The sequence below is a fragment of the Rana temporaria genome, chromosome 7, assembly GCF_905171775.1.
Source record: "Rana temporaria chromosome 7, aRanTem1.1, whole genome shotgun sequence".
Lineage (NCBI taxonomy): Eukaryota > Metazoa > Chordata > Amphibia > Anura > Ranidae > Rana > Rana temporaria.
The window spans coordinates 32558198-32575157 of record NC_053495.1 but is presented as its reverse complement, the minus strand read 5'-3'; the positions used below and the strand labels follow the sequence as shown (position 1 = coordinate 32575157).

Genomic DNA, 16960 nt, shown 5'->3' with positions numbered 1-16960 from the left:
TGCCCCCCTCGGCTTATACTCGAGTCATCTTTTTGCGCCTAATCTCCTGGACTTTGGGGACCAGCCGGCCTTGAGTCCCCTGGCACACATGTAGCCCCACTCTTCCTCTACAAGTGTGCAAAATTTGTTGTCCAGGGTACCTACGGCCAGGGAGCACAGATTTTTCAAAGCTGGACACCCCTTCCATAGACTCCCATGTTAAATGGTAATTTCTCCAGTGACTTTGGGGACCCAGTACCGGCCATTCGTAGGTCCCCTGGAACTTGGCACACATGTAGCCCCATTTCTCCTCTATAGGTGTGCAAAGTTTGTTGTCTGGGAGACCTATGGCTAAGGAGCACCGTTTTTTCAAAGCCGGGCACTCCTTCCATAGACTTCCATGTTAAACGTCAGTCTAGGCATGGGCACAGTGAGGCATGGACACAGTGAGGCATGCAGATAGACACCCTAGGCTTATACTCAAGTCAATAAGTTTTGCCATTTTTTTGTGGTAAAATTAGGTGCTTTGGCTTGTATTCGGGTAGCTTATACTCGAGTATATACAGTACTTTTACCCATTTTCTACCTTAAGGGCCAATTCACCCCAGGAATCACATAGAAATGGGCTAAGCGTTCTTGTGTGATTCACATGCAGTTCAATGCATTGTTATTTGAGCCCATTCATATTCGGATTGCATAGTACTTCTGCACTGCATATGCAACCTGTATTTAAGCCCCCAAAAATATGTGAATTGGTTATGTTTCACATTTTTTTTTTAAAGTGCTTTATGCAGGTATAGACCTTTTAGCAACAGAGTGGTTTGTTTTTGAAGTACCGTATTTATTGGGGTATAGCGCGCTCCCCTAAATTTGCCCAGAAATTCCTGCGAAAAAAAGTTTTTTGTATTTACAGTTTGGTGTCTTGCACGGCGTCCATCGGCGGCCTCATCGGGTCCGGCATCCGTCTGCGGCTTCGGGTGTCCTCTTCGTCGGGTCCGGCGTTTTTCTGCGGCGTCCTCCCCACTCGTTTCCTGCTTTCCCGCGCAGAGTTTGAATACTGCGCCGGCATATACCGAGCGCAGTACACTCGTGTATAGTCGGGCAGTCTCGGCTACACTCGCGCTCACGTCCTGTACGTCCAGGACGTCAGCGCGAGAGGAGACTGCCCGACTATACACGAGTGTTCTGTGCTCGGTATATGCCGGCACAGTATTCAAACTCGGCGCGGGAAAGCGGGTATCGGCGTATATCGCGCACCCACGATTTTGCCCCGATTTTCAGGGCAAAAAAGTGCGCGGTATACGCCGATAAATACGGTAGTCATTTTATCATCACTTCCTTAATTAAAGTGAAAAAATACTAGATGTGTACATTAGTGATCCCTGCAGGTTGTAGGTGGTACTGCACCAAGGACTGTTTGTAGCACATTATTGTAGAGCAGGGATATGCAATTAGCGGACCTCCAGCTGTTGCAGAACTACAAATCCCATGAGGCATAGCAAGACTCTGACAGCCACAAGCACGACACCCAGAGGCAGAGGCATGATGGGACTTGTAGTTTTGCAACAGCTGGAGGTCCGCTTATTGCATATCCCTGTTGTAGAGGAACTCCATCTAATGTTTGATGGAGTGTGATTGCATGGTCATATGCTGACAGCCCTGCTGTTTTGATTTCTGCTTTCTGCTCCTGTGTTTTCTGCCTGTTGTAATGTAGAAATGTTCCCCATTGATTTGCACAAGTCGGATTCCTATCTCCAGTAGGCGAGATCAAATTAAACTGAGAGAGGAAAGAACTGTTGGAGGAAATTGCTATCTCTGAATGTTCACCTTGGGGGCTACAAGGGTATATGTAGTTTTACACTACAACTGTCTATATCATCCCCCACCTAAAACAAAAAGAGGACAGTTCTGGGTGGAACTATGCTTTATTGAAACCGCTTTAATTAAAGCATTGCAGGCGGCTGTTTATGTATACCGAGCATTACATTCATATTAAAATGCAAATTTTTCTAGATGTATTATCTTCTCAATCATTTTTCGCATTCAATTAAATATTTTAAATATGAATTTTCTTTCTCATTGTAATCATTATTTCCCTTTTTCATCCATAGAGCTGCCTTCTGGATGGGAGAAGATTGAAGATCCTGTGTATGGAGTCTACTATGTAGAGTAAGTAGCCATTGCCAGCACTGGATGCAGTCCAATTGTTTAGGTCAATAACATGCTTTTGTTGAGACACGATTACTCCATTAAAAAAAAAAACTACACGGCTTTTTCCATGTGATAAGCAGAATCCCAACAGAGAGCTTACAATATTCTTATGTGATATTGGACCCCCTAGTGGTGTCTCTAGGAATTGTATGACTGTTAAAAAGCCACAAGACTGTGATATTATTATATACAGTGCTTGGACATCCCACTGGAGGTTGTAATAACATCATTTATTATACCGAGTCATTCTCATTTTAGTTGGCTGTAGAAAGAATAAAATTAAGGTACAGAGTCTTAGACGTATCCGTTACTTTTCTTAAAATGTTTCTTAAGAATGAATAGGAACCAAGCATATATTAGATCTACCGTATTTATCGGCGTATAACACGCACTTTTTTCCCCTTAAAATCAGGGGAAAATCGTGGGTGCGCATTATACGCCGATCCTCGCTGTTTCTGAGCGCCACCCGACAAAGACCGAGCCGAGTGTACTGCGCACTCGGCTAGGCTCGGCTAGGCCCGCAGCCACGCTAGAGGAGCCGAGAGGAGCCAAACACACCGGAAATCCGGCTCTGCACAGCTCGACCGAGGCGCCAAATTCAAACGCACAACGCTGCAACCCCCGGCAGACGGACACGACGGACACCGACAAGGCTGGACGGACCGGCAGATGCATGCGACAGACCCCGTGCAAGGCCGCCGATGGACGCCGGACAAGGCCGCCGATGGACGCCGGGCAAGACAGCAGACGGACACCGACAAGGCTGGACGGACCCCGCGCAAGGCCGCCAATGGACGCCGACAGCAGACGGACACCGACAAGGCTGAGCATCCAAAATGTACGTTTTTTCCTAAACTTCCCTTATAAGTTTGGGGTGCGCGTTATACGCCGGGGCGCGCTGTACCCCGATAAATACGGTAATTATTCTGGTAAAAAAGAGAATTTATGAACATGCATTGCAGTGTTTACCTACAAGACAAAAATATTCTCATGTGATATTTATATGCTTGCTTTCCTGTATTTATATTGTATTAAATGTATTACAGATAACAGGCGTGGCCGTTCCATACCTCTAGTTTGCATGTGGGACACCGGACTCATAGAATTCTGTTTTTTTTTGTTTTTAAAGCCACATGATTAGAGCCAGAGGCTCTAATTGGCTTGAAAAGGTTTGGGCTCGGGGCGCAGTAACCCACCCACTTGTGACACTAGCAATTCAATATTTGCTATTGTCTTTTGGTTTCTTCTCCCGGCCAATCAGGACAGGAGGTGGATCAGGGAGGAGAAGCTAAGTAAGGTACAGCGCCATTACCTGGGTGAGTGCAGACCTGGGGGGGGGGGGGGGGTTTGTTTGCCACCCCCCAAAAAAAACTTAGTACCAACTGCCACTAACGGATAAGCAGATTTATAGAGTAGCCACTAAATGATTTAGCTATGGGCAAATATAAAAAAGACACATACAGCAAGTAAAATAAGTATTGAACACGTCACCATTTTTCTAGGTAAATATATTTAAAAAGGTGCTACTTTCATGACATTTTCCCCACATGTCGGTAACAACCCATGCAATCCATACATACAAAGAAACCAAAACAAATAAGTTCTGAAATTAAGTTATGTGTAATAAAATGGAACAACACTGAGAAAAAGTATTGAACACATGAGCAAGGGAGGTGCTTCAGTCTCAATTCAGGGTGGTTCAGTCTCAATTGATGGCAAAAGGTGTCTCAGTACAAAGGTGTCACACAAGAAACATCTCATGATGGGTAAAAGCAAAGAGCTCCCTCAAGACCTTCGCAACCTTATTGCTGAAAAACTTACTGACGGCATTGGTTACAGAAGGGTTTCTAAACTTCTGAATGTTCCAGTGAGCACTGTTGGGGCCTAATTCAGGCGTGGAAAGACCATCATTTCAACATAAACTGGCCACGGCCAGGTGCTTCTTGCAAGATTTCTGACAGAGGAGTGAAAAGAATTATCAGAAGAGTTGAAACACTTGTGAAGAGCTTGGTGTACCTGGAATTAGCAGGTACAATTGTTGCAAAGAAAACAATAAGTAATGCACTCAAGCGCCATGGCCTGTATGCACGCTCACCACACAAGGCTCTATTGCTGAAAAAAAAAAACATGTTGAAGCTCGTTTAAAGTTTGCTGCACAACATTTAGACAAGCCTGTGAAATACTAAGAGAAAATAGTCTGGTCAGATGAGACCAAAATTGAACTCTTTGGATGCCATGATACACACCATGTTTGGAGGTCAAATGGCACCTCACATCACCCCAAAAACTCGACCATACCAACAGTGAAGTTTGGAGGTGGGAATATCATGGTGTGGGGCTGTTTTTCAGGATATGTTACAGGCAAACTTCATATCATTGAAGGAAGGGTGAATGGAAAAATGTACCAAGTCATTCTTCGTAAAAATCTGCTGCCATCTACCAGGATGATGAAGATGAAATGAAGGTATCAAGACAATGATCCCAAACACAAAGCCACGGTTTCAAAGAAAGAAAATAAAGCTGGCAGAATGGCCCAGCCTGACTCGAATCCAATAGAAAATCTATGGAAAGAACTACAGATCGGGGTTCATAGAAGAGGACCACGGAACCTTCGTGATTTGAAGACTGTGGAAGAATGGGCCAATATTGCACCTGAGCAATGCATGTGACTAGTTTCTTCATACAGGAGGAGTCTTGAAGCAATCATTAGCAACAACAAAGGATTTTGTACCAAGTATTAAATACATTTCAGTTAGTGTGTTTAATACTTTCTCTGTGTCATTCAATTTTTTTTACACATAACTTAATTTCTGTTTTTATTTGTTTTAGTTTCTTTGTAGACAGACCTTCATATGGGCTGTCTGTCTACAAGCTGCAGGGCTTGTAAATTAACTACTAGAACGCTCATCAGCGACCTCACAGTCCATTTGGGACTACAAGCCTTCTGCTGCAGTGGCTGATGGTAGTTGCAGTTTGTTCATTCACAGGAAACCGTGAATGAATTGATGCAGGTTTGTGGGAGGAGTCCCATGCGATTGCACTGATAGCGGGTGCGGGGAGAGGATCTTAGCCTTTTAAAGGGGAAGTACAGCCAAAGCTGACTTCTCAGCTTTCTGCTCAAAGCGGCGGGGAAAACTGAGTGATCAGTGGTGTTTTATCACTCAGTTCTCACCCTTAGGCCCCGTACACACGTCCGAGGAACTCGATGGGCAAAACTCATCGTTTTGCTCGTCGAGTTCTGTGTGAAGCCGCCGAGGATCTCGGCGAGCCAACTTTTCTCATTGAACAACGAGGAAATGGAGAACATGTTCTCTATTTGGCTCGACGTGGAACTCGTTGGCTTCCTCGGTCGAAAGTGTACACACGACCGGGTTTCTCGGCAGAATTCAGCTCCGATCGAGTTTCTGACTGAATTCTGCCCAAAAAACTCGGTCGTGTGTACGGGGCCTTAGAGATGGAGGGGGACAGATGCAGCATCGCATCAATTTTGGCGAAGATTGGGAACATATTCTTTCCCATGGAATGCACCTATTTACAGATTGCGTATGCATACTTTACATGGACTGCACCCAGGCCATCACCCTTGATAGAGTATGTTGTGGCCACCTCTCTACATTTATATATATATATATATATATATATATATATATATATATATATATATATATATATATATATATATATATATATATATATATATATATAAAGGAGTATATATAAAGGAGTCGAGAATATTCACGCAAAAAATTGTGTGAATATTTGCTTAAAGCGGTTGTATTCCCGCAATGATTTTTTATTTATTTTTTTCCACCTAAAGGCAAAAGCCATAATGAGCTAGTATGCACCGCATATTGGCTCATTATGAAATACTTACCTCGGAACGAGGTGAAGAGAACTTACCTGGTCCACGCCGAGCGAGATGTCATCTTGCTTCGGCGTGTCTTCCGGGTATCGCCGCTCCAGCGCTGTGATTGGCTGGAGCGGCGATGTCGTCACTGCCCCGCATCAGCGCGGGAGACTTCAATCCGGAAAGGTCTGGCGGCTGCCGGCCCTTTAGCCGAGGATCCCCGCTGCGCATGCACCGCTGCAATCAGCGGCGCATTGCGAGCGGAATATCTCCTAAACCGTACAGGTTTAGGAGATATTCTTTATACCTACAGGTAAGCCTTATTATAGGCTTACCTGTAGGTAAAAGTTAATAAAAACGCCTATACAACCACTTTAATTTATCCAATCATGTGAAAATCCTCTACACATGGTTGGGTAGTAAGATTAGACAATCATTATGTGTGAAATTTCACACAATTTTATTAGTGAACGATCTCAACGCTTGCGAATGCACCCACATGGCAATTACATGCGAGAACCCCAGCGGGAGTTCCTGCAATTATCTGAGAGAGGCAGACCCATTGAAAGCAATAGGAGGCTGGCGGCTATCACAGCTAATCGTGCCCAATCACATGGGTTCTTGCATGTAGTTTCCATGTGGCTGCATTGGTTTGGGTAAATGCCCCCCCTAGTGAATCGGTCCCATCTCACTTCCTACTGCTAATGGAAACGTAGTTATTTTTGTTTTGTGTAAACTTCCTTGTCCTCTGAATGAAGTGGCCTCAGCAGACTTTATTCCTGTCCATTAATAGGTGTTTTTTCCCCCCCACTGACGTCATGTTGCCTTCCTTTACAGCCACATAAACAGGAAAACACAGTACGAAAACCCAGTTCTCGAAGCCAAACGAAAGAAGCAGCTTGGACAGCAGCAGACAGAAGGTGAGTGAAGCGTCTTTGCTCTGATAGAAAACCAAGGATATCAGAGTTTGCTGCCTGTAGTAGCCAATCAAGTGTGAGCGGTCACTTATAAAGCCTGGTTCACAACATTGCAGGTTGCAGTTTGCATATTCCAGGTGCATTTTGTGTTTTTCAATACATGTTTTTGATCCATTGAAGTCAATGGCACCAAAAACCAGTAAAAATGCACAGATGTGAACATGACCCATAGGAAACCATGTTGATTGATTGTAGTTTGTTTTTGCAAAACTGAAAACACGCTAAAAAATGCATAGGTGTGAACCAGGCCTCTCCATATAGCAGGGATCCTCAAACTACGGCCCTCCAGCTGTTGCAGAACTACACATCCCATGAGGCATTGTAAAGCTCTGACATTCACAGGCATGACTAGGCATGATGGGAATTGTAGTTCCTGAACAGCTGGAGGGCCGTAGTTTGAAGACCCATGCCATATAGGATGATGATTGCTATTGCTACCAGCAATCAAGCTCCACTTGAAATAATTGGATGGTATTGGGGGCTGATGAAAGCGAGGTTTAACGAGCAAAGGTCCAAGGTGTTTATTTCTATTGGAGATTACCTAATTAGCTGATGACTACAAATGGAGCTGTCATGGTATTATTTAGGACAGTGCTTAGCCAGGTCCCACCCAGGCCAATTCTGACATTTCTTTCCTACATGTAAAGATCAGTATTTTTTTTGCTAGAAAATATATATTTTCTTTAACAGATCCTGGAGAATAAAATGGTGGGTGTCTCAATTTTTATGTCACATTTGTGTATTTGCGCAGATTTTTTTTTTGGGGGAGGACATTTACCCCTTCATGCCTAAGCCTTTTTCTGACACTTGTTCCTTACAAGTTAAAATGTAAAGATCAGTATTTGTTTGCTAGAAAATTACTTGGAACCCCCAAACAATATTAGCTAGATTCAGAAAGAGTTAAGCCGGCGTATCAGTAGATACGCCGTCGTAATTCTGAATCTAAGCCGTCGTACATTTAAGTCTATTTTTAAATTGAGATACACTTAAATGTAGCTAAGTTACAACTGCCTGCGCCGTCGTATCTTAGCTGTCTAGTTCCGCCGGCCGCTAGGGGCGTGAACGCTGATTTTTGCCTAGAATGCGTAAATCGGTGAGATACGCCTATTCACGAACGTACGCTTGCCCATCGCAGTAAAGATACGCCGTTTACGTAAGGAGTTTTTTAAGGCGTAAAGTTAGTCCAACAAAAAGCTGGCCTAGCCAATGTTAAGTATGGACATCTTTCCCGCGTCAAATTTTGAAAATTTTACGTCGTTTGCGTAAGTCGTCCGTGAATGGGGCTGGACGTAATTTACGTTCACGTCGAATCCAATACGTCCTTGCGGCGTACTTTGGAGCAATGCACACTGGGATATGTCCAAGGACGGCGCATGCGCTGTTCGTAAAAAAAGTCAATCACGTCGGGTCACAATTCATTTACATAAAACACGCCCCCCTGTTCCTCATTTGAATTAGGCGCGCTTAGGCCGGCACATTTATGCTACGCCGCAGTAACTTAGGACGCAAGTGCTTTGTGAATACAGCACTTGCCTCTCTAACTTACGGCGGCATAGCGTAAATACGATACGCTACGCCGGCTGAAACATACGCCGCCCTACGTGAATTCAGCTATATATATTTTAGCAGAGACCCATGAGAATAAAATGGTGATTGTTGCTATATTTTATGTCACACTGTCTGCGCAGCGGTCTTTTAAATGCAATTTTTTTGGAAGAAATACACTTTCATTAAATAAAAAAAAAAGCAAAACAGTGAAGTTGGCCCAATTTTTTTGTATAATGTGAAAGATGTTATGCAGAGTAAATTGATACCAAACATGTCATGCTTTAAAATTACACATACTTGTGGAATAGACAATGCTTTAAAAAGGTTTACAGGTTACCAGTTTAGAGTTAAAGAGAGGGTCTTGCACTAACGATCGCTGCGTGACTTAGGTATGCGTTCTCTTCTGCACGAGAGTACGGTGGGATGTGTCGCTTTAAAAAAAAAAATGTCTTTCTTTTTTTTTTTACACTGCCCCATTAAATGTTTTATTTCCGATAAATTTTATTGCTGTCATAAGAATGCAAATATTCCTTGTGACAGTAATAGGCAGTCACAGGTACTCTTTATGGAGGGATCTGTGGTCTATAAGACCCCAAATCCCTCTTTTGTACTTAAAAGCATTCAAATGAGCAAGTTTAGCTGTTTTGAATGCTGTCATTTTTTTTTAAATCTTGCGCCTTTAAAGGGGTTGTAAACCCTTGAGGTTTTTCACCTTAATGGAAGGTGAAAAACCCTTCTGTAGTGCAGCAGCCCCCCTTTTACTTACCCGATCGTTCCAGCGAGGGGGACAAGCACAGCAGCTCCAACCTCTGTCTCGGATCCTCATTGAATAGATTGATAGCAGCAGGAGCCATTGGCTCCCGCTGCTGTCAGTTAAATCCAGTGACACAAGAGCCTGGGGGTGGGGCCGAGTCCTGCTGTCTTTGTCAATGGACGCAGCAGCAGGACTCGGGAGCGCACCCGTGCGAGTGCCCCTATGGAAAGCTGCTCTCCGTGGGGTCACTCGAGAAGAGGAGGAGCCAGGAGAGCCATTGGGGGACCCAAGAAGAGCAGGATCGGGGCCACTCTGTGCAAAACATTTGCACAGAGGAGGTAAGTATAAAATAAAAATGTTACAATCACTTTAGGTCTTCAGGAAACCGGAAACAATGTCATACATCGCTTCCAGGTTACTGGATTTGAGACCCGATCAAAGCTGATTTTGGATTTGTTAGAGTCTCCATTCAGCCGGTGGACATGCCGGCTGGTTGCTCGGACCTCCTCGTGGGACGGGAGAGCCCAGGCAAGCCGTGGAAGGAGATGATATTTTTTTATTTTTTTTTTATTGCTTTCTCAAAAAGTTACCAACATCCCTTGTGAAAGCATGGGCCATGATGGGTCCTCTTTATGGACAGATCTGGGGTCTATTAGACCTCAAATCTCTTCTCTGGCCTCCAATGCAGCTGAACAGACACAGATCCATCTGATCGGCTGCTTTCCTGGCTGCAAACGGCCAAGTAAACAAAGAGCGAAACCAGAAGTGACAAAATTCTCATAGTTTCCGGGGTCACTGAGAGGGAAGAACAACGTCAGTGCCGCCTGCCGCATTGCTCTGTGATCAGATGGCAGAGCCCAGGAAAGGCAGCAGCGTGATTTGAATCGCACTCTGAAAATGTTAATGCCAGGATGATGCCTGCAGGGTGTTGCAGGCCTTATCTCAGTATAACCACTTCAACCCGAATTGCACAAAGCGTCCCCCCCAAACCCCCTCTTCTGAGGTCCCCTGCTGGGTCTCCTGGCTCCTCTTCTTCTCAGTGTGCCACCATAGGAAGCCACTTCCTATCATGACACACCTGTAGGCTCAATCCCAAGCCACGCTGCTTGCGTCTATAGACACAGACCGCTCCGCTCAACTCTGTCCCTGCTCCTTCATCATAGGATTAACTGTGCGTTTATAAAAAAGATCTTTAAATTTAACCTGCCATGATAAAAATATGGGTGTTGCTGACTTGTTTTTAAAAAGGTGCAAGTTCCTCATTCTGAATTTTAGAACAGTGACCTTGAAACAAATATAAAAGTTGAGAGTTTATATTGGCTGGCAGCATGTTTGTTTCAGGTAAGCACATCGCTAGGTGGTGCAACCCTAAACGTTTAAAATAAAAAAAGTGGTTGACCGAAAAACCAACTGGTCCAGGAGAGGAGAATTAGACAAAGAATATTGCTACTCGGGGGTTGAAAATAGCCAGACACAAAATCAGCAACCCAAACTACCCGTCTGCCCTCCGCCGCAGACGCTTCATAAGCTGGTTATATAAACATAAAACGGATGTCACATTAACAACATACTTTTACCAGTAATACTAAAAAAGAAAAAAAAGAAACAATTTAACAAAGGTATAGTGACATTGTGCAGGAAATCCGACTTTGTGTGGACATTTCCACAATTGCCTCACAAGTAATTATCAAACCTATTTGTAAATAAGGCTAGAGATCCTCACAACGAAAACAATGTCACAGTTTGTATCAGTAGTGAAATTTTCACAATATACAAACATACTTTTCAAACTGTAGCAATGGAGAATAATATATATTCAATAAACAAAAAGTATACTTATGTATCATTTGCATCAAAAACTATAGCAAGTCTCAAAGATAACAACGCCACTAATCACCACTCATTTGTCAGATAGAAAACAAATGAATAGGGATAAACAAAAGGGGCGACATTGTTATAAATGAATAGGGAAAAATATATTATATAAATCAACATTTCAATATCCTTTTCTTGATCTTCTTGCTCTTGGTGAAGATGTTGATTGGGGATCAGTGTTTGGATCAGCAGAGGATGTCAGTCGGCCGTCGTTTGAATGGGATCGTCTTCTCCGGTGTCTTGATTGAGTCGTTTCCATTGGATCATCCTTAGTACTTTCTTTAGCTGGTAATTTGAAGCGGTATTCGGCATACCAATCAGGAAGTTCTAAGGGTTGTATGCCCATTGCCCTGCAGAATGCCCGGAGGTCTTCTGGGACTCTCAATATTGCCGTGTGTCCCTGATTAGTAGCCTGCAAGCCGAACGGGAACTTCCACTTGTATATAATTCCGTTATCTCTCAGTCTGTCCAGTAAGGGTCTCAGGTCTCTCCTATTTTGCAAAGTGATGGGGGAAAGGTCCTGGTAGAAGGAAATAGGATGACCCTCATGGATATACTTTGATCTTAATTTGGCATTTCTTAGAATTCCCTCCTTAAGCTGGAAATCATCCACATGACAGATAACATCTCTGGGGGGATCCGTCGGCTTGCCTCTTGGTCTGAGAGCCCTGTGTATACGCTCCATTTTTATGACCGTAAGTGGGGGGCGTCCCAGCAGGTTATTGAAGATCTCAGATACAACAGTGATTAGTTGATCCACATCAAATGACTCGGGTAAACCCCTAAGCCTTACGTTATGGCGCCTGCTGCGATTTTCCAAATCTTCCAGCTGGCGATTCATTTCTCTGAGACGCAATGTATTGGCATCTGCTTTGTTGTTTATGTGACGCAGCGCTGTCCCCTGTTGCGCAGTTACTTTTTCAACCTCCTGCACTCGCGCTGTAACTGCGCGCATCTCTAAACTGATCTCTGCCATGGCTGCAGCAAGGGTAGATTTTATATCCGCTGCTACAAGATGAAGGTCATTGAGGCTGGGGGATTGTGACATATCCTTTGAAGTCTTAGTACCGGACCCGTCATTCGGGGAATCCGGAACATTACCGGCAAATTGAACTCCGTTGGCTCCCATAGGGAGGCTGTGGGTATCAGTCATTGCGGAGTTGTCTATTATGTCCAAGAGTTATATTTATTCCAAAACTCCTTTTTGGGGTACGGGAGTGGTACCAAACGAATCCCTGAAAATCAGGGGTGTTGATTTTCAAAGTCGGGCTGGTCGGTCTTCTTACCGGCGCTTATGCGATCCGTTCAAAATCTGCGGCGGCGGGAGCTCTCCTTTCAAGCTGCCATTCTCGAGTCCGGCTAGACCACAAAAAAAGTCAGCGCTAGCAGGTTACTGTCCTTGCGGGTTTCTTTTAACAGTCAAAACGAAACCTGTCAGGCAGTAAAAATTTGCCCTTAGCGTCTGCAAACAGCTTGGGTGTGAAAATAGTTTCAGATAATCTTACAGACTGTGACTTCTACATATGACGTGAGAGACTTTCATGCCTTTATCTGTGAATGTGAAACTGTGTAAATCTGTCCTCATCTAATAAAGAAGACACTCTTCTGTACGTGTGGAGATGTTCGAGAAGGAAGCGCTAGATTTTGGCGGTTTTCATGCATTTGTCAATTAACATAAATCTATTTTTTTCTAAGCAGTTTATATACTGTACTTTTTCAGCTTTTTGCATTGCAATGAAGCCTTACTCCTAACTTTTTTTCTTTTCTTATTTTTTGGGAGGGTAGTGATAAAGTGTGGAAGAGTTAAAGTGGTTCTAAAGTCAGAAGGTTGTTTATCTCTATGCATTAAAGTGGATGTTCGCGGAAAAAAAAATATATTAAAAGCCAGCAGCTACAAATACTGCAGCTGCTGACTTGGGACACTTACCTGTCCAGGAGTCCAGCACCGTCCGCAGCAGAGAACGAGCGATCGCTCGTCACTCTGCTGCCCCCCCCCCTGCCATCCTCGGTGAGGGAACCAGGAAGTGAAGTGCTTCGGCTTTACTGCCTGGTTCCCTACGGCGCATGTGCGAGTCGCGTTACGCCTGCCGATTGGCTCCCCCTGTGTACTGGGAGCGGAGTGTTCCCAGAATACAACGGGGGGCGGGAGGTGACGTCATGCCCGCAGTTTACCCGAGACTGTGTTGCCGGAAGTGGGTGCAAATACCTGTCTTTAGACAGGTATCTGCACCCCCCTCCCCCTAAAAGGTGTCAAATGTGACACCAGAGGGGGGAGGGTTCCGATCAGCGGGAGTTCCACTTTAGGGTGGAGCTCCGCTTTAAGAGCCCCCCTGATACTTCCCTAGGCCCCATCTTGATCCAGTGATGTTGCACAAGAGTTTTGACTGTCTGGGACTCGCCCTCATTGACTGAGACAGCAGCGGGTGATATTGGCTGCTGTCAATCAGTGAGCCAATGAGAAGACAGAGGGGACGGGCTCAATGGACACACAGAGCAGTGGCTCGGGTGCCCCCATAAGCAAGCTGCTTGCTGTAGGGGCACTTGGCAGGAGGGAGGGGTCAGGAGTGCTGGCGAGGGACCCAAGAAGAGGAAGATTTGGGCTGCTCTGTGCAGAACCACTAAACAGAGCAGGCAAGTATAACATGTTTGTTATTTTTAAACAAACAAAAAAATTACTTTAGTATCACTTTAAAGCTGAACTCTGGGCCAATTTAAAAGACACAGATTAATGCAGCTCTGTATTTATTAATTCATAATGAAATGGTATTTTTTTCTAAATAAAATCAGTGTAAGTACCTTAATTATCAGGCTTTTGGATCCCCTTGTGCAGACTGTTCACATGCGGTCGAGAAGCATTCTGATAGGTAGAGATAGCCGGGTGACAGAAAGATGAGAGAGATGAGAGACTTCTCCTTTTACTGTCCAGTCCCAGGCTGGGAGTGGGTCCAAGACAACCTGGGATCACAGGAAGTGGGTTGAATGATGCTAACCATCATGCTTAGGACATCTATTGGCTGGGAAAAGTACTGCAGGGGGGAAGTCTCTAGATCAGGGGTCCTCAAACTACGACCCGCCAGTGTGATTTACCCGGCCCGCAGACTGCCCCTTTAACATCGCAGCAATCCCCCTCCCCTCTGCTACCTTTATCACACAAAACCAGAAACATGACAGGTCCGGACAAAGGACAGGGCCTTTTGAGTTAAGAAGCGGGTGATTGGTTACTAGGCAGCGGGTTGGTCCCAGCTATTGCATGACTTTCACTTGCAAAGTCCCGCTCTTTGTCTGGACCTGTCATGCATTGCGTCTTGTGAGATTAAGGGGAGAGGGAGGGCTGTGATGTTATAGAAGGGAAAGCAATATCTATGGGGGGGGGGGGCTGTTATCGGGGGCTTTGTGATGGAGAGGGGTTTGTGTTGGGGGGGCTTTGTGATAGGGGTGGTTTGTGATGGGGGGGACCTGATATTAGGGCTTTTTAATGGGGGGAATCTGTGATGCGGAGGGAGGGGGGAGATCTGTGATGCGGAGGGGGGTGGGGGGTTCTGTGATGAGGGGGTTCTGTGATGGGGAGGGGTTCTGTGATGGGGAGGGGATCTGTGATGAAGGGTGTCTGAAATACTAATACGTTTATGTTGATTAAAAATATATATATTTTACATATTGTATTGTTTTTTCCTGTTTTTTTGCACTACAAATAAGATGTGTGCATAGGAATTGGTTCATATTTTTTAAACTATAGTCCGGCCCCCCAACAGTCTGAGGGATCATGAACTGGCCCCCTGTTTAAAAAGTTTGAGGACCCCTGCTCTAGATCAAACTTGAGTATTGCAGCAAACACTGGTTTTGTTATTTTCTTTTATTGGTGTATTCATTTTTATACCTATGTTTTTGCTCCCTTTCCCTCTCACATATGTATAATAATTGGAGGTCTTTGCTGATTTAGGAAGACACGGACAAAACATTGTCAGAAGTTCCACTCACTCTACTCAAAATTGGTTTTTGTTTTTATCTTTGTCCCCGTTGGAGAGATTTGAAATTACTTCTTGTACTGACGAGTGCAGAGAAATTCTTCCAAGGAAAGGTTATTTATGTGATCTGTGTCTAACAGAGCCCCCAATCTTTTCCTGATACTAGAAATGAATTAAAGTTTTTGGTCGTGAGTTGAGCCTTAAAGTGTAAAAACTTTTTTTGGCTTTGGATAGAATAAGGAAGAGTTGGGACCCCCGTCAGATTTTAGTTAGTTCATACAAAAGAGGCGTTGAAATCTCAAATTGCTAATCTCCCAATATTGTCCATGACCATCCTGTTGGTTGAGCAAAGAACTCCTAAATGAAAGCAGGGGCGCTGAGGCAGTAGATGGCATTAGGGGCTTCACATTCGTGGAAATGGTCCACAAAAGTTTTATTTTGGATAAGAAAGCCAACACATTTCAAGGGTTCACAAAATCCCCTTCATCAGGGCTTATATGTTATGCCCGTCAGGAATGCCTAGAAAGGTCCATAGATTTCACATCCAATATTGGCACCACCAATGCAGCATCTGGAGGAAAAGTGAGAACAACTCAAGGTGTGCCTGTACACGTAAAACATCTAAGTGGGAGGGAACAAAGACAGGAACTTGGTATACAAGAGGCCACTTCTAACCCAAATACCACTTTTGGTTGGACTGACCCTTTAAATGTATTAAAGGGGTTGTAAAGGTTTGTTTTTTTATTTTCTAAATACCGTATTTGCCGGCGTATAAGACAACTGGGCGTATAAGACGACCCCCTAATTTTCCAGGAAAAATGTTGGTTTTGGGATATACTCGCCGTATAAGACTACCCCATGCCTTCTAGTCTTTCTGGAAGCTGAGGGGTAACCAGAACAACCGCTGAGAGAAACAACCGCTGACAGAAACAGGCTTTTTTCAAATCTCACTGTGCCATTACATTACATGCCAACTGTGCCATTACATTACATGCCCCCACTGTGCCACCAATTGGTCCCACTGTGCCATCACTTGCCCCCACTGTGCCATCACTTGCCCCCACTGTGCCATCACTTGCCCCCACTGTGCCATCACTTGCCCCCACTTTCCCCCCCACTGTGCCATCACTCACGTTTTTCAGCTTCTGGCTTCCAGGCCGGTGACAGTCTCTGTCTGCTGCGAGCGTCCATGATTTGAAAGCCGCGCCTTCTTCTCAGACTGTCCTGTGGTAGGTGGAACACAAATCTTCCCAGCAGCGCCTCTGTTCTGTGTTCCGCCTATCACGGTTGTCCTCTCGTCCGAGGATGAGAAGGCATCCGTGATAGGCGGAACACAGAACAGAGGCGCTGCTGGGAAGATTTGTGTTCCGCCTATCACAGGACAGTCTGTGAAGAAGGCGCGGCTTTCAAATCATGGACGCCCGCAGCAGCACAGAGACTGTCCCCGGCGTATAAGACGACCCCTGACTTTGGATGCATTTTTTTGCATCCAAAAAGTCGTCTTATACGCCGGAAAATACGGTAGGTTCTTTTAAGTTAGTGCATTGTTGGTTCACCAACCTTTTCCTTTGATTTCCCTTTTTTCTTTGTCTGAATTTCTCACTTCCTGTTCCTCCTCAGTAAGCTGTTCTGGCTAACTAACCCCCAGCCAGAACGGCTCGGATGATGGGGGAAAGCTTAGAGGAGAACAGGAAGTGAGAAATTCAGACAGAGAAAAAAAAAACTCACATGCCAGCATTACCAGATCACATTATGATTTTTATTTTTGAAAAGAAAGTAACATTTTCTCACCCTGGATAAAAAA

General features: G+C 44.6%; 1 protein-coding gene across 10 annotated transcripts in view; it reads left to right on the top strand.

Annotated features, from left to right (window-relative positions):
• Nucleotides 1-16960, top strand: part of MAGI1 (membrane associated guanylate kinase, WW and PDZ domain containing 1) — a 693886-nt gene that overhangs the window by 547924 nt on the left and 129002 nt on the right. For all 10 annotated transcript variants that reach the window (XM_040359187.1, XM_040359189.1, XM_040359182.1 and 7 more), the window contains 2 exons: nt 2091-2148; nt 6875-6957. In XM_040359187.1, the coding sequence (XP_040215121.1) occupies nt 2091-2148; nt 6875-6957 (141 nt within the window). The remainder of the gene's footprint in view (nt 1-2090; nt 2149-6874; nt 6958-16960) is intronic.